Source organism: Cetorhinus maximus, chromosome 12 (assembly GCF_964194155.1).
Source record: "Cetorhinus maximus chromosome 12, sCetMax3.hap1.1, whole genome shotgun sequence".
Classification (NCBI taxonomy): domain Eukaryota; kingdom Metazoa; phylum Chordata; class Chondrichthyes; order Lamniformes; family Cetorhinidae; genus Cetorhinus; species Cetorhinus maximus.
In genome coordinates this window covers 26,312,911-26,335,891 of record NC_135890.1, presented here as the reverse complement: position 1 = coordinate 26,335,891, position 22,981 = coordinate 26,312,911, and the positions used below count along the sequence as shown (strand labels likewise).

The 22,981-nt window shown below is 42.6% G+C and overlaps 1 protein-coding gene across 1 annotated transcript in view; it reads left to right on the top strand.

The window, feature by feature from the left end:
• Nucleotides 1-2,831: 2,831 nt before the first annotated feature.
• lrrc17 (leucine rich repeat containing 17) overlaps nucleotides 2,832-22,981 on the top strand; it is a 41,408-nt gene continuing 21,258 nt past the window's right edge. The window contains exons 1-2 of the mRNA XM_078553263.1: nucleotides 2,832-3,190; nucleotides 17,223-18,109. Coding sequence (XP_078409389.1) covers nucleotides 17,359-18,109 — 751 coding nt within the window. The 5' untranslated portion in view covers nucleotides 2,832-3,190; nucleotides 17,223-17,358. The remainder of the gene's footprint in view (nucleotides 3,191-17,222; nucleotides 18,110-22,981) is intronic.

Sequence of the window (22,981 nt, the reverse complement as noted above, 5' to 3'; positions counted from 1 at the left end):
ATGCATTTGTCCACTCACTCACCTCATACAGTTATGAATACAAGTTTATTTATCTGACAGATGGTCCTTTCCAGCAGTCTGGAAGAATCACATTTCTCAGAAGCTAATGCATTAATGACCTTCACAGTCAATGGAAAAGCTGTCCGAGTCACAATTTCCTTCAATTAAACATTGAGAAGAACAAGGAGATTGTTATCGGCGCCCCCATTAATTGCATTCTGTTACCACTTACTCCACCCTCTCCCTGGCCACTCACTCACTGCACCAAATAAAACCTCAGCATCCTGTACAACCCAAAACTGAGCTTCAAAATCCAGATCCTATCCATTACTAAGACTTCTTGTTTTCATTTCTGCATTTGCTGCCTCCAATCTTACCCCAACCTGTGTCGCTGCTAGTACTAATACAATGGGCTGGATTTTCATCCTTGAGGAGGGTGGCAGGAGTCAAAAAAATACCGTGTATAGTGGGTAAATGGCCATTGAAGTGGCATAGCTTGGCATAGGAGTCATGAGGGGCCATAACAGGTGGGTGGGGAGGACATGCCCTGGCATGGTGGGCATGAGGAGGGTGTTTTGAACTTAGCTTTCAAAAGATTCCCTTATGAATAGTATGGTTCTCAACATCTCTAAAGTGCCTGAACCACAAATCCTTGAAAAGCTGGATCGAATCCATGAAAACTGCAGAGGATTAGGACATGCCTATTCCTGCAATGGAGCCAGCCAGGTCAGGTGTGCAGGGTGCAGACTCGCAACCCGAACCAGCCTGCACCCTTAAAAGGCAGTTCTGAAAATTAGAAACCCTGGGAATGTGGTCAGGAATCCTAGAATTTGATCCCATCCATCATTTTCACCCCTCCACAGAGTCTCCCCAACTCCATGAAAATCCAGCTCAATGGCTCTGGGGGTGCTCCTGTGGATACTTTTCTCCTTGTCTTGGCCTCCTCTATAATGACCTCCAGGAAAGCATCTGAACATCAAAGGACAGTCATGCATGCACACATGCACGTGCACACATGGACGTGCACACACACACACACACACCACACACATAATTTAGCACAATATAAAATACAAATATGTATAAAATCATATATTTATCAGCTGATGGGGTGGATAGTCCTATAAAACTACAGGGTTTTAGAGGTATATGATAGGGGAGGGTACACCTGCCAGATATGAGTAACTCAGCAACTTCCAATTTAGAGGCGGAGTCTAACTCGGACTGTATGGGCAAGGGTCCAAACCCTGCATCTTCTGACTGAAAGGCAAGAATACTACCACTATGCCAAAGGCTCACTGCATGGAAATTCATTACCATTGTGTATAATTTACAACTTGTTACAAAGTCTGTGTAACAAAGTTTTGCATATCATTAGCTAATAATTCTTAACATATCGGCTTTTGTCATCCCTGTCAGCTTTCTGGAACCTGTTGGTCAACTTTTGCTAGATGTCTAAAGGCGGCGTGTGTGTTTCTGACATAGGTTAAGCAATTTTCTGAAAGTTATGCAAAACCAGCAATTCATATTGTGAAAGGAAGGGGGATAGGGGTGAATAAACCTATAGCTACACTGTAGTTTCCAAATAGTGAAACTCACACTATCTCTACCTCACAACTTATTAACGCATCATATAATTCAGCAAATCCAGCGAGAATAATATTGTCATGTCATGTCTGCGATCATCCCAAGTAATATTTGTAAAACATATCTTTCTTGTTTATTCTAGTTCACAAAATTCCAATCAGCAGAGCGCTTGGAGTATGTTTTATGGGTCAAGAAGCTTATCTCCTGCCTTTTCTTGCTGTGATAAGTGAATTCTAATTGGGTGCTTTGAATTCCTGAGAGCTTTCCATCACACTGCTAATCAGAAACTACTGAATCCATTGTGTAGTTTTTGTGAGAGTTGTACTGGACAAAACCTGGAAACTGGCTTCCTCAATTTCTTGTAGTAGAAAAGTGAAGTGCGCGTTGAAAAACATCATTCAGCCCTTCCCTTTAGTAGAAGATATGAATACATATTATTAACAAATTACAAATAAACCAAAGAGATGAAGATTGGGTTTTGGGGGAATTATGTTTTTCTTCCAAGCACATTTTCAGATTCCTTTTTCCCTTCCTAGGGAATTGCAAGTCAAAATACTATGCACACCATTTACTGAGATTCATAAACTGAGAGCAAAATAAACTTTACTTGATAGAACCAGGGATCTTAAACCAAACATCATTCCATCAAAAGAAGCTTACAATTTCAGAGCTTTAATGTAGCTAAGTAACAATTACAGCCAGTCAAAGCAGTGGAGCAAAATCTTTTACTATGCTGTGTGTAGAGACACGGAAAGGGAGAATACAACAATTCTCCACAATACAAAATAATTTAAGCTGGATATTAATTCCCAGGGGGGTCAACATTTCAGTATATATTTTGATTTGCATCAATTGGTAACCTTTATTCTTAATTCCTTCAGAGTATACAGCATCAAGAGTAGGTTACTTATTTTTAATTTTGCAGTGGGAGCCTACATGATGGAGTCTGGAGAGGATAGTGTGTGTGGCTAAATGAAATAAACTCTGGCAAGTCTTTGAGGGTTCAGGCTGTGATAGCCCTGGGTCCAAGTGTGCTCAACTTCCACCCCTTAAGTAGTTGATGCATTTGCTAGGCATAGTATTCTTCCAGGGTAGGAATGAGCAAATTTCTAGCTGAGGAATCCCCTCCCCTGACAACGGAAACCTTGTTTGGGGTAGACCGAGTCTCTTCCCCAAACCGCACTTCTCAGAGAAAATTGGAATCGTCCATGTTGGGTTTTATGGGGCGAGTGTGCTGAAGTGGCACAGATTTTTGGCTCCTAAAGCTGCAAACAACCATCACTAACAGTGGTAGAATAAAACAGGATGTATAGCATTAACAACCAGACTGGATTTTTGTCGGGGGAATTAGATATTTCTGGCCTGAAAACTATCAGGAATTCTGCCAAAAGCCTGAGGAAATATTTTTTTAGGCAGTTGGGATTCTGTAACTCTACACCAGCTCAATCCCCCTCCCCCTTCCTGCATTACTCAGCCTTCAGCTCCGCAGGGGGATTGTAAACCACACAGCTTCTACTAACAGCAAAACGTTCTGTAGACCAACCTGAGTACAACCTGAAATGTCCAGGTAGACGAGCTTGTGGCAGCCCTTCCCTGTGGCAAGGTAATTCAAACCTTTATTTGTGAATTTCTTTGAGTAGGCTAAGCTCAGATACTGTAGATTCAATCCAAACCTTGAAAGAAAGTAACGGCATTTCAGTTAAATCACAAGGCATAGAATAGGAAAGCTAATATAGGCATCTACCATGCAAAGTTTTCTTGCTGGAATTTTACAAGTTGTAGCTTTTGGCGGCATTAAATCAGATACAGAACACTTTTGAGTGATGTAACAGCCATGTATGGAGTGAAACATGCAGTTAAATCTCCATAATAAGTTCCTTTGACATTATTTATTTAAACTTTTTAAATAAACAGCTACTCAGCAGATTTACAAATCAGTTTTTTTTAGTTTTAGTCAGTAGTAGAATGGGAAGACAAAGAAAATATGGGAAGACAAAGAAAATATGGGAAATACAGAGGCAAAAATAAAATGTAAATTTTACATTTTATTGCACTTACAAAGCAACAAAACATGACTTAAAGTTTAGTTTTAGAGACAAGTTTTCTGTCTTGTAATAAATGTACTATCGTAGTCTTACATTTGTTTTTAATTAACCTAAGCAGAGAGCTTGTGCATCCGGAACAGAGCTAGTCCGGTAACTATTGAGGCTAATGACATCCAATGTTATTTATAGAATGTTTCTTTCCCATTCCCTACCAGGAAAGCCTTCAATATTGAATAATGAAAATAATGGAAGTTCCGAGGCATTTATTAATAAGGAGCTATATTAGATTTACTTGCATTTGTTTTTAGTTAACCCAAATATAGAGTTTATTGGCATCCAGTGTTTGTTCAGCATTGATGCAACTGTTTTGTAAGACAAAGCTGTTAATATAGTAAATTTTAAATTCTTTTCACTATGCGTATTGATTACCCAATCTGGCATATCTCAGCGTCGAAAGTGTGAGCTGTTAATCGAAATGTTAAAGTACTACATTTGAAATTAGAGGCGCAATTTCAGATATTCTCAGTTGTCATTTGTATTTTGGCGTCCTCTTAAAGACCAAATCATAATTAATACAGAATTTATATTGCCTCCTTATGTAAAGGCACTTAAGATATCTTAGTGTGATGTATTACTTTTGATGTGGCGACTGTTAATTCTTTGGCCTTACTAAGAAAAAATTACTTACAGATCCCTTCACTCATCATTCAAGTATACCTATTGACAGATCAATGAAGTACTGCATTGATATCATTTCTACTAAATAAATGTGATAGTTAAATTGGATGAAAGTAAGGAAATGTAAGAGGTAAAGTGTGAAATAGAGAGGTTATGGTATATATCTGAGATAAGCTAGCTATGGTTGTAAAGTTCTGGTAGAGATAACTATGAGAGAATTGTAATGCTGACTTACTTTGATAATGACCTTAGTGTACGATCACCAATCGCAGTGTAAGCCAGGTTCAGGTACAGAAGTGAAGTACACACTTCCACCACCATAGACAAAAAATCATCCTAAACAATGGATGGAAACAATCAAATAGGTGAAAACTTTAAGAGTAAAAATAAACACAGATACATATTATATGTTGCTTGTAACCTCTGAGTAAAGACAGTGAAGATTTGCTCAGGGTATTGCTTTGTGAATTTCAGCTGTCCACAGAGAACTGATGAACATCTGTAATATCTTAACAGGACAGTTCATGTTACTAATTACTTAGTTGCAAAATGAGTGTTCTGATAATGGCAAGAAAATACAAATGCTATTTCCAGAGTATGGCTGGTGTTTTATTTGTCAGCATTTTAAATGGCTTCAAAGATTTTCTAAGGGAAAGGGTGACCCTACAAGCATCAAATCAAAAACAGAAAATGCTAGAAAAACTCAGCAGATCTGACAGCATTCATTCTAAGGGTCATACAGACTGGAAACATTAACTTTGTTTTTCTCTCTCCTCAGATGCTATCAGATCTGCTGACTTTTTCCAGCATTTTCTGTTTTTGTTTCAGATTTCCAGCATCCGCAGTATTTTGCTTTCATCTAAACATAATCAAATGACTAACATAATGCATTCTCAGAGAATCTCCATTTAAATAATTCAGAAGTTAAATTCAGTTAGTCCAGACACCAGCCCAAGTTCTAGGTTTGTATGTATTCAACATCCTAAAAATTAAGGAATGCATAGTGGGGAAAAAAATTGTGATTCTGATTATCTTGGAAAAAAATGAGAGGAAATTAAAAAGACAGATTTGTGGACTCTGAGACAATGAAAATTTATTTCCTTCCATCAAGAACAAAGTCACAAATGACATCTTATATGATTGTGAGATCCTTCTTGACCTGCCTGCAGCCTTTGACATAGTTGACCACACTTTCCTATTGCAACTTACCTAGTTCAATTCTTATCTTTCTAATTGTAGCCAGAGGCTTGGATTTTTGCTCCTGAGTCAGGTAGTACAATTCAGGAAATTTCCCAGCTTGTGCACGCACCAACCTCAGGAAAAAGGCCCCCAAATGGCAGGATCTTCATTCGGGGGGAGGGGGATGCAGGTTGGAGGCAAGCCCACTGCCCCATGGATGCAGCCACAGGGGCTGCCAGGGAAGGCAGTTTAAAAGGTCCGCTCCTGTTCTCTGGGACTTTGTCCCAGTTGTTCTTTTCGATATTAAGCCCTCTAGCCCTCACCCTCCCATCTACTCTCTATGCCCCCTCATTGCCAATTCGTGCCCCCACCCACCACAAGACCATTTATGTCCCCTATGCCACCTCCATGCCATCTCTAGCCAGCCCATGCACCTAACCTCCCTTATGGCCCCTTATAGCCCCTTTAACACCTTAATGCCAACTCATGCCAACCCACCCTCCCACCATTCTTTGTCCTTACATCCTCCATGCCAACTCACCCAGTATCCACTATATACAGACCTCAGGAGCCATGTTGAGATGGTATAAGTTCTAAACATCTATTACAGCCTTCACTATATAAAAAAACGCTTCCATTCATGAAAGCCAATTCCTCTCAAGTACTTAATCCTTTATCAAAAAACAGTTGTGTTCATAACCCCACATTCAATTCTTTAATAACCTCTTTGAGCTGTCAATCAAACTGTGAATTTATAACCCCCCTACTGAGATAATGGATGTTTGCTTTTCACAACCTATCATTAATAATAATATGATAGCCCTTCGGATAATGTCAACAAACAGCTATTGTAACTGCTAGAATTGGTTTTTTTTCCACCTCTCACTGACGCAGGCAGATTGTTTTTATTACTTTTTTAAAGGGCAGGGGATTTAAGTAACTTGACAGCTGGACAGTTCTACATACATTATCCGCCACTCAAGAGCAATTACGACTACTTTAAAAAGTCGTAACTCTCATGCTGCGGGATAAGGGGTTTTGCTCCAGTGAAAATTGGGTCTGATTGAACTTGGCTCTGCCCCCTTTCTTTTTCTGGGAAAAATGGGATCGGTCAGAAATGGGACTTCAAGATCTGGGTCCATCCGCCATTTTAGAGGCACAAGCCCAGAGAATCAGTTGCAATGGCTTGTCCTCCTGCTCCCGCAGTTACCATTGGCGTCCCCAAGGATCTATCCTTGGTCCCCTCACCCCTTGGCAACATAATTTGAAGGTACAGTGTTAGTTTTCATTTGTATGCTGATGACATCCAGCTCTACCTCACCATCATCTCTCTCAACACCTCCACTGTTGCTAAATTATTAGACCATTTATCCAACATCCAGACTGGATGAGCAGAAATTTCTTCCAATTAAATTGGAATCTTGATGTCATATTTGACCTTGAGGTGAGCTTCCAAACTCATATCCAGGTATCACTAGGACTTCCAATTTCCAGCTCTGCAATATCGCCCGGCAACATCCCTGTCTAAACTCATTTGCTACTGAAATCCTCTTTCATGTCTTCAGTACCTCTAGACACTACCATTACAACACACTACTGGCTGGTCTCCCACATTCTAGCCTCTGTAAACTGGAGGTCATCCAAAACTCTGCTGCGCATGTATTAACTTGCACCAAATCTCATTTCCCTATCACCCCTGAGCTAACTGACTTACAATGGCTCCTGGGCAAGAAATGTTTTCAAACCCCTCAATGGCTTTGCCCTTCCCTATCACTGTAATCACCTCCAGCCCCACATCCCTCTGAGATATCTGCATTCCTCTAATTCTGGCTTCTTGTGCATTCCCAATTTTAATTGCACCATTGGTGACTATGCCTTCAGTTGCCTAGGTCCAAAACTCTGGAATTCCCTCCCTATACCTCTCCTCCTCTCTACCTAGCTTTCCTTCTTTAAGACACTCTACAAAACCTACCTCGCTGATCAAGCTTTCAGACATCTGACCTAATTGCCTCGATTTTCATCCTTGAGGCATGTAGGGGACATCGAAAAGTTCCCAGCTTGGCCCGCCCGGCTTAGGAGAAAGTGCCTGCAAAGGCGGGATCTTCATTGCTGGGGCATGAGTGCAGGCTGGAGTTGGGCTGCCAGTTGCAGATGTGGGCTGTCCAAAAGGTCTCCCTTGGTGCATTGGGACTTTTCCCTCATACCCCCCTTCACAATCCAAACACTCCTCATACCCCATCTGTGCCACCTCTTGCCCCCACCTAACCTCTATGTCCCCTCATGCACCCTACGCAAAGCAACCACCCACTCTCTCAGGCTCCTCATGCCCCCTATGCCAAGTGCTACCTTTCTACCCATCCTCTAATATCCCCAATGTCAAACTCTGCTCTTCCACCCATCCCCTCAGGCTCCTCATGCCCTCATGACAAGCTCTGCCTTTCCACCCACCCCCTCTGGCCTCTCATGTTCCCTATGTCAAGCTCTTCCCCTCCACCCACCCCCTCAGGCCCCTCATACCTCTTTGCCAAGCTCTGCCCTTCCATCCTCCCCCTTTGGCCCCTCATGCACCATATGCCAAGCCATGGCACTTCCATGCCCATTGACCCACTGTACACTTTGTAAAACCAATTAACCCCATAATGTATAGTGGTATGTGTAAAAAAAAATAATCCAAAGACAACTTTTTTCTATGCTTTAAAAAAGTCTTGACTTCCAACTAATAAAAGTGTCATTCTGTGATTCTGTGATCTAGGTCCTTTGAAGTTTCAAAAGCCACAAACCATAACCCCTTGAAACCACTTAACTTGTGTAAACAAACATTGTGAAATTGACTGCAGAGATCAGAGAGCCTGAGCTGTCAATTGAACAATGTTTCCTCTGGGGAGCAGGCGTTCTGTTATTCCAATAGCTGTCTGGGCTCTCAGCAAAGCATATATAACAATTAGGTGTAACAACTTTTAAAGGCTGGCCTTAAGAATGATTTGATTCAGGGTGTAAATAGCTGGAGGCAGACACGACCCAACTTGGTGACACAACTGTGGAGATTTTGCATTGAAGGATGGTTTTTCTTGAAGGGTGGGGACACCAGTATTGGAGCAGCATAACAGAGGTGACAGAGAGCATGAATACTGTCATCTGTGCCCTGAACCTGGGGGAAAATCAGGAAGAAATTTGTTGGCTAAGCAAGATTGCCAGGATAACTGTGCTGACATGTGACTAACTTCTATAATGTTGCCATACATTGAAGTTGAACAGAATTTTAGTCATCAACTTTACAAGAAGGAGAAAGTATTCCACTTTGACAACTACTCATTTTATTTTTTCTTATTCTTTCATGGGACCAGGTTGTTGCTGGATAGGCCAGCATTTTTACTGCCAATCTTGAGAAGGTGATGGTGAGCCACCTTCTTGAAGCGTTGCAATCCATGTGGTGTAGGTACACCCACAGTGCTGTTAGGCAAAAAGTTCTAGGATTTTGACCCAGCAACAGTGAAGGAATGGAGATATAGTTCCAAGTCAGGATGGTACGTGGCTTGGAGGGGAATGCAGCATGTGGCGATGTTCCCATGCATCTGCTGCCCTTGTCCTCCTAATTGATAGCGGGCGCAGGTTTGGAAGGTCCTGTCGAAGGAGCCTAGGTGACTTGCTGCAGTGCATCTTGTTGATGGTACACGAATATAATTTGCTACTTGGCACGAATGTAACTTGCCACTTATCAGCCCAAGCCTGAATGCTGTCCAGGTCTTGCAGCATTTGGACACGGACTGCTTCAGTATCTAAGGAGTCGCGAATGGTGCTGAATATTGTGCAATCATCAGCGAACATCCCCACTTCCGACCTTATGATGGCGGGAAGGTCATTGATGAAGCAGCTGAAGATGGTTGGGCCGAGGACACTACCCTGTGGAACTCCTGCAGTGATGTCCTGGAACTGAGACTATTGACATCCAACAATCACAACTATCTTCCTTTGTGCTAGGTATGACTCCAACCAGTGGAGAGTTTTCCCCAATTCCCATTGACTCCAGTTTTGCTAGAGCTCCTTGATGCCACACTTGGTCAAATGCTGCCTTGATGTCAAGGGCGGTCACTCTCACCTCGCCTCGGGAGTGAATTCTTTTGTCCATGTTTGAACTAAGGCTGTAATGAGGTCAGGAACTGAGTAGCACTGGTGGAACTCAAACTGAGTGTCAGTGAGCAGGTTATTGCTGAGTAAGTGCCGCTTGATAGCATTGTCAACAACCCCTTACAACACTTCGCTGATTATTGTGAGTAGACTCATGGAGTGGTAATTGGCCAGGTTGCATTTGCCCTGCTATTTGTGGACAGGACAACCTGGCCATTTTTCCAAATTTCCAGGTAGATGGCAGTGTTGTAGCTGTTCTGGAACAGCATGGCTAAGGGTGGAGCTAGTTCTGAAGCACAAGTCTTCAGTACTATTGCTGGAATGTTGTCAGGGCCCATAGCCTTTGCAATATCCAGTGCCTTAAGCCATTTCTTAATATCACATGGTGTGAATCAAATTGGCTGAAGACCAGCATCGGTGATGCTGGGGACCTCAGGAGGAAGTTGAGATGCATCATCCACTCACCACTTTTGGCTGAAGCTTGTTGAAGACCAGATTTGCAACAATCAGTTCCTGAAAGTGCACTTAAGGGCTGTATCCAAATAGTACTCTTCTAGTTGTCATCTGAGAGGTAAGAGTCCATGAAGTGTCTAGCTCCTCTTATGTTGCCTGATCGGGTATGGTCATTAAACTTCTTGTGACACTATGTTGGATAACATAGTTAACCACTACTGCCTTGGCTACTTCCTTCCACCATGCCTCGAAAATACTTTTGAAAGTTGAAACACAGCATCTTTCTATTACTTTATGTGGGCAAGTAGCATTTCTGCTATAGTCATAAAATGCCGTTTGTCCTTCAAACATGCAAACAAAGGGGAGTTGGTGCTGTAGTAGCAATGTTATTGGTCTAGTAATCCAGAGGCCCAGGCTAATGCTCTGGGGACACGGGTTCAAATGCCACCACAGAAACTGATGGAACTTAAGTTCAATGAATAAATCTGGAATTAAACCTAGTGTCAGTAATGGTGATCATGAATCCATTGTAGATTGTCATAAAAACCCATCCGATTCACTAATGTCCATTAAGGAATCAAATCTGCTGTCTTTACCTGGTCTGTCCTACATGTGAGTCCAGACCCTCAGCAATGAGGCTGATTCTTAAATGCCCTCTGAAATTGCCTGGCAAACCACTCAGTTGTATCAATCCTACGAAGTCGGCAAACAGGAATGAAACCGAACGGACCACCAGGCATCGACCTAGTCGCTGGAACCGACAACAGCAATCCCAGCCCTGTCAACCTGCAAACTCTTCCATACTAACATCTGGGGGCTCGTGCCAAAATGGGGAGAGCTGTCCCACAGAGTAGCTAAGCAACAGCCTGACAAGTCATACTCACGGAATTGTACCTTACGTCCCAGACTGCACCATCACCATCCCTGGGTATGTCCTGTCTCACCTGCAGGACAGACCCACCAGAGGTGGTGGCACAGTGGTATACAGTTGGGAGGGAGTTGTCCTGGGTGCCCTCAACATTGACCACAGACCCCAGGAAGTCTCATGCATCAAGTCAAACATGGGCAAGGAAACCTGCTGATTACCACCTAACGTCCCTCAGCTGATGAATCAATACTCCTCCATGTTGAACAGCAATTAGAAAAAGCACAGAGGGTGACGAGGGCACAGAATGTACTCTGGGTGGGGGACTTCAATGTCCATCACCAAGAATGGCTCGGTACCACTACTGACTGAGTTGGCCATGTCCTAAAGGACATAGCTGCTAGACTGGTCTGCAGCAGTTGATGAGGGAGACAACAATAAGAAAAAACTTACTTGACCTTGTCCTCACCAATCTACCTGTCGCAGGTGCATCTGTCCATGACAGTGTTGATAGGAGTGACCACCGCACAGTCCTTGTGGAGACAAAGTCCTATCTTTACATTGAGGATATCCTCCATCGTATTGTGTGGCGCTACCACTGTGCTAAATGGGATAGGTTTCGAACAGATATAGCAACTCAAAACTGGGCATCCATGAGGTGCTATGGCATCAGCAGCAGCAGAATTGTATACAATTTTTAACTTCATGGCCCGACATATCCCTCACTATACCATTACCATCAAGCTGAGGGATCAACCCTGCTTCAATGAAGAGTGCGGGTGGGCATGCCAGGACCAGCATCAGGCATACCTAAGAATGAGGTGTCTACCCAGTGAAGCTACAACACAGGGCTACTTGCATGCCAAACAGCATAAGCAGCAAGTGATAGAAAGAACTAAGTGATTCCACAGCCAATGGATCAGATCTAGGCTCTGCAGCCCTGCCATATTCGGTCGTGGTGGACAGTTAAACAACTCACTGGAGAAGCAGGCTCCACAAATATCCCCATCCTCAATGGTGGGAGAGCCCAGCAAATCAGTGCAAAAGATAAAACGCTTTTCAAAAGATGCAAAAGATCCATCTTGGCCTCCTCCTGACATCCCCAGCATTGCATATGCCAGTCCTCCGCCAATTTGATTCACTCCACGTGATATCAAGAAATGGCTGAAGGCACTAGTAAAGCAGGGTTGTCCAACTGGCGGCCCGTGAGCCCCCCATGTTGTCCTGGGAGCCAATGTTCAAAAGCCAGTAAGACAGGTGATAAGTTCAAAATGCAGGTAAGTGCACTTCAAGATTTTGAAAGGGGCTTCTCCTCCAATCAGAGACCATTCCTTTCCCGTATTTGCTACTCAGCAGCAAATAAGGGAGAGAAACAGTCTTTGACTGGAGGAGCAGCTGGTGGCGGTGAGTGTGCTGAGGGCTGCCGGGCCCCGGGGAGGGCGAGGTTTTGGCGGGCCCTGGGAAGGGTGAGGCTTTGGCGGGCCCCGGGGAGGGCGAGGTTTTGGCGGGCCCCGGGGAGGGCGAGGCTTTGGCGGGCCCCGGGAAGGGCGAGGTTTTGGCGGGCCCTGGGGAGGGCGAGGTTCTGGCGGGTCCAGGGAAGGACGAGGTTTTGGCGGGCCCTGGGGAGGGCGAGGTTTTGGCGGGCCCTGGGAAGGGCGAGGCTTTGGTGGGCCCCGGGGAGGACGAGGTTCTGGCGGGCCCAGGGAAGGGCGAGGTTTTGGCGGGCCCTGGGGAGGGCGAGGTTTTGGCGGGCCCTGGGAAGGGCGAGGCTTTGGCGGGCCCCGGGGAGGGTGAGGTTTTGGCGGGCCCTGGGAAGGGTGAGGCTTTGGCGGGCCCCAGGGAGGGCGAGGTTTTGGTGGGTCCTGGGAAGGGCGAGGTTTTGGAAGGCCCCGGGGAGGGCGAGGCTTTGGCAAACCCCAGGGAGGGGACGGCACTATATTCTGTGTGTGGGAGTGGGAGAGTGATTGAGGGGTGTGTGTATGTGAGAGAGAGGGAGTCTATGGGAGAGATGGAGTGTGTGTTTGTGGAAGTGAGAGAGTAGCGAGAGTGTGTGTCTGCAGGAGTGAGTGAGAAGAAGTGAGAGCGAGAGAGAGATGATGTAGGACATTGTGAGTGAGCATCTGCCTTGCTCCTATTCTCAGGTTTCTTGCTCACTCTCACCACCACACACAAACACATATACACACACACTCATAGTGGGTGAGGGTGAGTGACTGACTGAGCACCCTAAGGTTGAAGTGAGCCGGACACGCACACACTGACCTCCTCACACTCTGGTCAATTTTTATTAATTACTCTTTTTTAACTTAACAATTGATTGCCATGACATTGCTTTACTTTTGCTCAGCAATTGTTTCTTTTCTTAATACTTCAACTTGTTTTTTGAAATTCAGTTTATTGTTGTGCCAAATCTTATTTTTCCAAAATTTGCTCATCAGCCCCTTGAGTGAGAAAAAAATGTAAATGTGGCCCCCTGAGTTAAAGGTCCCCTGTTCGAACGTATATGTGTACAAATATTGGCTAATTATAGCATTGAGCTAAGCTGTAATGCCTCCTATTTGGTCAGATAAAATGGTGAATTTTAATCCTCTGCTGGTTTTGGGCACTCGGGTTAATTTTGAGGCCTGCAGCACTTTAACTCCCAGTCCTCATCTTTATGGTGCCAGTCAATTGCCCAGTTGGATGGAAAGCAGCAACTGGACAATGGGTTGGAGCGGAAAATTGTGTTTAAGGCTCCACAGAGGAAAGTTTTTTTTTTAAACTTATCTTCAAGGTCTCTTTGTCCTTCTGACAGCTGTCAATCTGGGTAAGTCACAGCGGAGTCGCTGCTTAGGTCTGAGTTAAATTACAATCAGTTTCCCATTAGTCTTGGAACTCTAATTGTATTGAAACTGCCCAAGTTCGGCAAATGTCCCGACCACTACCAAACCAGCAGCACTGGAATCCAAAATGCCATCAATAGAGCAGGAAATGGAGTTTCTCCATTTTAATTGCTTATTCACATCATTCTCACTAAGCAGAGGGTGAGTTAAAATTTCCTCCATAAATAAAGAATGGTCATTTGGCTAGTTACTGGTACATCTGTATCCCAGCATGGATCACCACCTTAAGAAGCTTGAATAGGAAGTTTTCCACTTACGGTTAAACTTGTACATTCAGTTAAATTTAGATCCTGCAGATTTCGACAGTCACCTGAAAATACACGATATAAAATTTACAATACACAGTAAATGTTTAATTTACATGAGAAAACTGTATATACTAGTAGATCTCTCTTGGTGTTGTGCATGGTGAGATGGAGGATATGGCTAGTTTATAAGAAAGGAATGTTTATGCCATGTAATTAATAGTATCATGGCCTATAATAATCTACAATCAATGGCTGAACAATTAAAATCCATTTGCGTATTGTGCGAAATTGTTCTAAAAAAGCAAAAGAAAATTCAATGGATAAACTTAACTAAATTGAAATATACAATTATTTGAAGTTTGTTTAAAACTTTATTTTGTACAATAGAAATTTCAAAGGAAAAATATCAATTGAGTTTTTCAAAATGCATTTTTAAGTGACTCAATTGGCTCATTAAAGATCCAGCAGCGTAAACGGATTATTGGTTATTTTTGCATTATGTTTAGATAGGGTATCCCATTAAAAATATTTCCGCCAAAGAGCCGCTTTGATGTTCAAATTCCCATAAACAAGATCAGGGTAAATGACTGGACTTTCTGATTACTAGATATCCAATACTTTAAAAGTTGCCCTGTATTTTTTGTATGTTTCTCGGGGTGGGATGCAGAGATTGATCTGGATCTCCTAAAGACATGAGGCAGCAGTGGGTGTTCCTGCTTTATTTTGTGGATCCTACATTGGTTGGTGCCTCAGGGTGCCAAAAAAACTAGCATTGTAGCCTGCACCAAGTCCAGAGATGATATCAAGGGAAACTTTGGTGTAGGCAGTTTTGTTGTAAATGTTATTATAACAATTTACAATGGAAGAGGTTTATGGAGGTGCACATGGATGTAAGATTTTAATATAGAAACATAGAAACTAGGAGCAGGAGTAGGCCATTTGGCCCTACAAGCCTGTTCCGCCATTCATTCTGATCATGGCTGATCATCCAACTCAATAGCCTGCTCCCGCTTTCTCCCCATATCCTTTGATCCCTTTCGTCCCAAGAGCTATATCTAACTCCTTCTTCCGATATATCATCTGATATATCCTGCTATTTCTACTCTGACTAGCACGGGGCATAGGTAGTAATCCTGAGATCACTACCTTTGAGGTCCTACTTTGCAACTTACGTCCTAACTCCCTATATTCTGCTATTAGGACCTCATCCCTTTTTTTACCTATGTCGTTTGTACCAATGTGTACCATGACCACTGGCTGTTCACCCTCCCCTTTCAGAATGTCCTGTAGCCGCTCTGTGACATCCTTGACCCTAGCACCAGGGAGGCAACATACCATCCTGGAGTCTTGTTTGTGGCCACAGAAACGCCTAACTATACCCCTTACAATTGAATCCCCTATAACTATTGCATTCCCACACTTTTTGCTCCTCTCCTGTGCAGCAGAGCCAATCGCGGTGCAACGAATTTGGCTATTGCTGCTTTCCCCTGAGAGGCCATTCCCCTCAACGGTATCCAAAGCGGTATATCTGTTTTGCAGGGGAATAGCCACAGGAGATTCCTGCACTGCCTGCCTCGTCCTCTTGCTCTGCCTGGTGGTCACCCATTCCCTTCCTGCCTGTGGACTCAGCCTTAATCAAGATTCTGTGGCATTTAACAGGGTCAATGGTGAAAATGGACACTGTCTTGCCTGTCTTAGCCTCGATGTTGCTGTTTGTCTCTGTGAGGACACCTGATTTTCCACCCACTCCATGCTGCCAAAGACTATCATCTGAAGAGAGGAAATTGAATTCCTGTGAAGCTACTCCTGACCCCATCCTGAGAAATGATTCTCTGCTCCCTCTGTCTTCCTCACAAAAATGGTCAATATTAAAAAATCAAAAATAAATTCCCAGTCTAGAAATCAAATTGTTCCTTTAAAAACAGACACTGTATGGCTGAATATCTAGGCTCATGCATTTGGGATTTGGGTGGGAGGGGTGGGGGTGGTGGATTCCTGGCCACCTGTCCCCTCCCTGGATAAGAAACCTTGTAGCATGCATACCTAGTCTAGTTACTTGAATATGATAAGACTGGTTGGTTTCATCTAGAAGTCATTCTGAGGCTATTGAACTTTGTTCACATTTGCTCATTCGTCCTTTGGTAGTAGACATAACATTAATTTGTTAGGTTATCTGCTTCCACTATGATTGTGTAATTCTCTTCTAGGGGGTAGGGGTCCCTGAAATCTAAACAGGCCTTTCCTGCAGAATCAATTCTAATATGTACAGAATTTGGAAAGGGAGGTTTTCCAAAAATTATTTCCTCACCAGCCAACTAACTCTACTGACCCTTTAAATAGCAGTCACAGACCTTTAAAGAGTGTAACTGTGCACAATTCCCTGGCCTCATAAGATAATAAGCCTCAATCAGTGTAATTTCCTGGGACTTTGCATGGCAAAAAGTAGATGTATCTTAATAATTTTGCAAATCTCTAGGAAATTACGGATCAAGAATTTATATCAAAATATTTTAGTTTCTAGAGTGTAACATTTTTTTCAGCATATTGAATAATTGTGTTACAAATGCAATATCTTAGGGTGGAAGTTGGATCTCATTGTGTCTATTTTCCACGTGTAAAAGGAGACACAGAGGTCCAATTTAAAAGCTAATCTCCTGTGTACTGAACAGCATCAAAAACATATCCAGTGCCATTTTCATTCATGTGCTCTGGGAGGCATTCCTGGTGTCAGTCTAGAATGGGCATTAGGCCCCTTACACATGATACTTAGGAGCCTAATGACATTTTAAAGACCTCTTCCTGAAATTGGCTGGCCTGACCATAACAGGTACTATGACTGCTCTATTCAGCTCTTCCAGGAGCAGATGTGACCTGACAAACAGCCACTACCAAAAAGGATGATTTTCTTCAAGCCAGTGGATAAAAGCATAAAACTGGCTGGCTGTCAATTTGCTATTGCTCATTTTGCTGTCAATTTGCTATTGTCCATTTTGCGCTATCAACCAAAATGAATTTCACCCCAATTTTTCTCAATGTATTGATACGAATATAATGCTTTATCACTTTGCATGTTGTGTAATCTGTATTTCTGACACATTTTTTACTAGTGCTTTTCTATCTTGCAGTAATGATGTTTTTAACTACTTTTTTTCCTTTACAGACTGTTTTGCGAGGAACAGCTGCTTACGTCAGTCCAAAACCAAAGTCACTTGAGGCCACCTTAGTTTGCAGGTTTCATTGGATTCTTGTATATTATCAAGTCATCACTCAGTTACTGGGACCATCTGGATGTCAGGATGCAAGTGATAAGAATTATTTTGTTGCTACTTCTTTGTAGAGCAGTAGAGTTCATGAAAACAAGGAATGGCAGCCATGGAAATAGAATGAGGGACTGTGGCAAGAAATGTCTCAAAAGGCACTCCACTCACGTCAAAAGATATGCTCAGTTCCTTAGCACAATATGCAGTGAAAGTCTGCATGAGAATGAGAAAATACTGGATTGTCAAGATAAGCGACTCATTACAATTCCCCCTAATTTGCCAAAGGATGTTGTTCACTTACAATTAGCAGGAAATAAGATCCATAGTTTGAAGGATTCGATGTTTTCAACATTAAAAAATTTGAAGAGCCTCGACTTACAAAGAAATGCCATAGCAAATATAGAACCAGGTGCTTTTGAAGGATTAGATGAGCTCAATACTTTATTGCTTCAATTTAATCAATTACAGTTTTTGTCAGAGGAAGTTTTTATTCCTATTCCTAAACTAAAATACCTGCGTGTCTATGGCAACCCCTGGAATTGTAATTGTTATCTAGACGAAATGATCAGGAAGCTGCAGATCCCTGGCCAACGAAATCTAGGCAACCTGGCCAAATGTAAAGCTCCAAAAAAATTTGCTGGTCACAAGTTGAAGACAATCAATGTGAACTTGCTCTGCCATGATGAGGAAAACAGTACAGACCCTATACCTTTCCAGAGCACTGCTGATTCCACAAAATGCAATATCTACCTTTTCCCAAAGTCACGAATAGATTGCCAAAATAAAGGTTTGTATGACTTTCAAATAATAAACAGTATTGTACTGAACTGTCAGCCCTTCATTTGTGATTTAATAGTGGCTTTACAATACAATGCAAGCTCATAAGAAAATGTACCGGGATCTTGGTATCTTCCAGAAGTATGCATCTTTCTGTAATTTCTCTCCTATATCCCCTCATGCTCTCTCTCAGCTCTTCCTGTCGATGATATCTACCTCCAGATTCCTCAACCCTATTCCCACTAAACTGCCGACCACCCAACTCCCCCTCCTGGTCCCCTTTTAGCTGATATTGTTAACATTCTCTCTTTAGATGCGGTTCCTCTCTCCTTTAAATCTGCTGTCATTGTTCTGTTATGATCTCCATAGAGACCAATAACTTTTAAAGAGAAATTTGAACTTCCAGTAAATAACTAGAAAGGATGACACATCAAGATTTCATTGTCTCAAATGACTAAGGACCACTATTGACTAAACACTTTTTCTTTTGTAGGCAACTTATACTTTAAACTACATAAATAAAAGGTTCATTACTACTTATCACACATTGCACTCTCCAGAGTTACAGTTCTTATATCCAACTGAGCACAGTTGCTTCCAACTTCTAATGGGTTGCTTTCTTTCTACTTTCCCAACTACTAATCCCAGAACTATCTTTCATGGTTAGGGTGAGGGTTAGATATTTTCTTCTAGGTCCAAGCTTGGCAAATCTTCCAACCTTTTTTTATCTCCTCACGAACTTGGTCCTCAATCTCTGCAAGCTTCAACCCACATTCTGCATGCATGGTGAATGACAGAGTCAGCTTATTCTCTGCTTAAGTTGCAGGCCTGGCTAATTCTATCTTTTGCTCTCTACTCTCAGTTTGCTACAGATCACACAAGACTAAACTCCAACTGCTTGTCTATCCTTGATAGTTCTGTGTTAATAGGGAAGCCTGTAACCTGACCTCAACCCTCTGCCTCTAACCTCTGCTCCCTGGCAAAAGGAAACACATTAAATTTGTATCTAAGTAGAAATACTAATCAGTTATCTTTCATTCCACCTTGTTTTCATCTTGAAGTAAAGGGATAATTTACATTACAATGGTTTACAACTTGATACTTATAACACCTTTCTGGTATTTTGGGAGACTTAGAGCTACTCACCGTAAACTTAGAAACTGCTGTCATTGTCTTCCAGCATAAATACCTTGCACCTCCCTCTTAATAAAACAATCTGGGTCTTATTTGATCTTTAACAACTAAATTACCCAAGCTGACTGTCAGGCGGACTCCAGCACATGTCACATGACCCCTTTCATTTACTCGAAATTTACATACCAAAATACATTACCAAACTAAAACACCCTTATAAAACCAGTTCTAAAACATAATAATCTTATAATCACTTAATTGTGTAGTGCCTCTATCCAAAAAGCCAACACTTGACCTCAAAGTCATTGCAAATTACGACCCCATCTCCAAACTCCCTTTTCTCCTGAATCCTTGAAAATGTTGCCACCCCTCAAATCCATGCACATCTTTCTCAGAAATCCATGTTTGAATCCCTCCAGATTTCTGCTGCTGCTACAGTACTAAAATGGTTCTTATCAAAGTCAAGACATCCTATATAAGCATGACGAAAGTAAACTATCTCTCCTCATCCTTCTTAACCAGTTTGCAACCTTTGACACAGTTGACCACATCATCCATAGAACCATAGAAAAGTTACAGTGCAGAAAGAGGCCATTCACCCCTCAGCCTCCTCTCTTTTAAGGAAAACAACCCGAGCCTATCCAATCTTTCTTCATAGTTGCAATTTTCAAGCCTGGCAACATTCTTGTAAACCTCCTCTGTACTCTCCCCAGAGCAATTATGTCCTCCCTGTAATGTGGTGACCAGAACTGTGTTTGTGCCAGCCAAAAAAGAATCAAAAGAAACTAGCAGCTCATTTTAATCCCACTTTCCAGAACCTGGTCCATGACCTTGCAGGGTACAGCACTTCAGATGCAGATCCTGGTATCTTTTAAATGAGTTGAGCGTTTCAGCCTCAACCACCAATTTAGGCAATGAATTCCAGATGCCCACCACCCTCTGGGTGAAAAAGTTTTTCCTCATGTCCCCTCTAATCCTTCTACCAATCACCTTAAATCTATCCCCCTGGCAACTGACCCCTCAGCTAGGGGAAACAGATCTTCCCTGTCTACCCTATCTAGGTCCCTCATAATTTTGTACACCTCAATCAGGTCACTCCTCAGCCTCCTCTGTTCTAAGGAAAACAACCCTAGCCTAACCAATCTTTCTTTATAGCTGCAATTTTCAAGCCTGGCAACATTCTTCTAAATCACCTCTGTACTCTCTCCAGAGCAATTATGTCCTTCCTGTAATGTGGTGACCAGAACTGTACACAAAAATTCTAGCTGTGGCCTAACCAACGTTTTATACAGTGCCATCATTACATACCTGCTTCTGTATTCAATACCTTGTCCAATAAAAGAAAGCATTCCATGTGCTTTCTTGACCATCTTAACTACCTGCCCTGCTACCTTCAGGGACCTGTGGATATGCACTCCAAGGTCTGTCACTTTCTCAACCCCTCTCAATATTCTCCCATTTATTGAGTATTCCTGTGCTTTGTTTGCTCTACCCAAATACATTACCTCACACTTTTCTGGATTGAATTCCATTTGCCACTTTTCCACCCACTCAACCAAACCTTTGATATAAGTCTGGAGACAACAGCTGTCCTCTTCAATATGAACAACACGGGCAATTTTTGTGTCATCTGCAAATTTCCCTATCATGCCTCCCACATTTAAGTTCAAATTATTAATATATGCGACAAACAGCAAGGGCCCCAACACTGAACCCTGTGGAACGCCACTGGAAACCGCTTTCCATTTACAAAAACATCTATCAATTATTTAAAATCTTTTGTTTCCTGTCGCTGAGCCTATTTTGGATCCAACTCGTCACAAGATCCCATGAGATCTCACTTTTCTGACCAGTGTGCCACGTGGGACCTTGTCAAATGCCTTGCTAAAATCCATATAGACAACATCCACTGCACTACCCTCATCAATCCTCTTTATTTATTCCTTAAAAAATTTGATTAAGTTAGTAAAATACAATCTTCCCAAAACAAAACCATGCTGACCACCCTTATCAATCCATGCCTTTCTCAATGACAGTTTATCCTGTCTCTCAGAATTATTTCCAATAATTTGCCCACCACTGAAGCCAGACTGACTGGCCTATAATTTTCTGGCCTATCCCTTGAACTTTTTTTTAAATAATGGTACAACATTCGCAGAACTCCAATCCTCTGGTACCTGGCCAGCAACTAGTGAGGATTGGAAAATTATCCTCAAAGCATCCGCAATTTCCTCCCTGCTACCTACTTATAATAGCCTGGGTTACAATGCATCCAGCCCTGGTGATTTATCCACTTTCAAGGATGTCAGCCCTCCAGTACTTCCTCTCTCAGTATGCTTATTGTATCTGATATTTCACACTGCTCATCTTTAATTAGAATATCTGCATCATCCCTCTCCTCAGTGAAGACAAAGGCAAAGTACTCATTGAGAACCCTGCCCACATCTTCAGCATCAGTGCACCAGTTACCATGCTCATCTCTGATAGGCCCTATCGTCCTTTGACACTTCTCCACTGTCATCCAACTGAGTGGGAATGCACTCGCCAGATTCCATTCTTAGCTATCTAATTGTAGCCAGAGTATCACTTGCAATTGCTTCTCTTCCAACTCTTCCAACATCATTACCTTTGGCGTCCCACAAAGATCTATCCTTGGTCCTCTCCAATTTCTTTGGTGATATCATCGAAAAGCATAATGCTAGTTTTCACTTGCACACTGATGTTACCTAGTTCTACCTCACCACTGCCCCTCTCTATGCCTCCACCATTGCTAAATTATCTACCATCCAGTGATGGATGAACAGAAATTTCTTAAAATTAAATATTGGGAAGATGGAAGATATTGTCCCAATTTCTTAAGTTGAAGTTCTTGGGCCAATGGTCACTGGAATTGGGTCTTGTTATGCTTCTTTTATGTCCATTTGAAAATTTAGGACTGTACATGTGATCAGATGCTTGCACTAAGCAATCCATCCTTTCTGCCACAAAAACCGGCAGGGTGAGGTTTCATGAAGTGTTTTAAAATTCAATAAAAATTATTTTAAAAATTCATTGACATGTCCCAGCTCATGTGACACTGCCACATGAGGGGACATGTTTTACAAGTTTTTTCTTTCCTTTATTTAAATTTTAAAACCTTAAACCTTACACCTCTATGCCTCAGGGAGATTTCTGCACTCTTTCACGTGCATGCGTGAGAGTGTGCAGGCCCCTAATCAAGAAATCTCCCCCCCAACCCGCCTCCCCGCCTGCACAGGGAGCGCTCAGCGCTTCTGGGTGAGCGTCACGCTGGGTGGGCCTTAATTGGCCCGCCCACATAAAATGGCGGCAGTTATTTTGTGATTATGAAGGTGCCTACATGGCCTAATCAATCACATTGTCTTTTCCCGTTCTTAACTGTGACAGTAGCTCTATTACTCGTGGTTTGATTAAACTGTTCCAAATATCTTCGTACTATCCTGCTGACTGCAACATGGGCATGCTATACCCCACTGAACAGTGATCCCACCAGTAGGATCATTGGAGTTTTTATTTTGTTCTCTGGATTTGAACATCACTGTAAGGCCAGCATTTACTGTCCGTTCCCAATTGTCCTTGAAAAGGTGGTGTTGAGCCACTTTCTGGAACTGCTAAAGTCTATTTGGTGTAGGTACACCCACAGTGCTGCTAAGGAGGGAGTTCCACAATTTTGACCCAGCAACAGTGAAGACCAGCAATATAATTCTAAGTCAGAACGGTGTGTGACTTG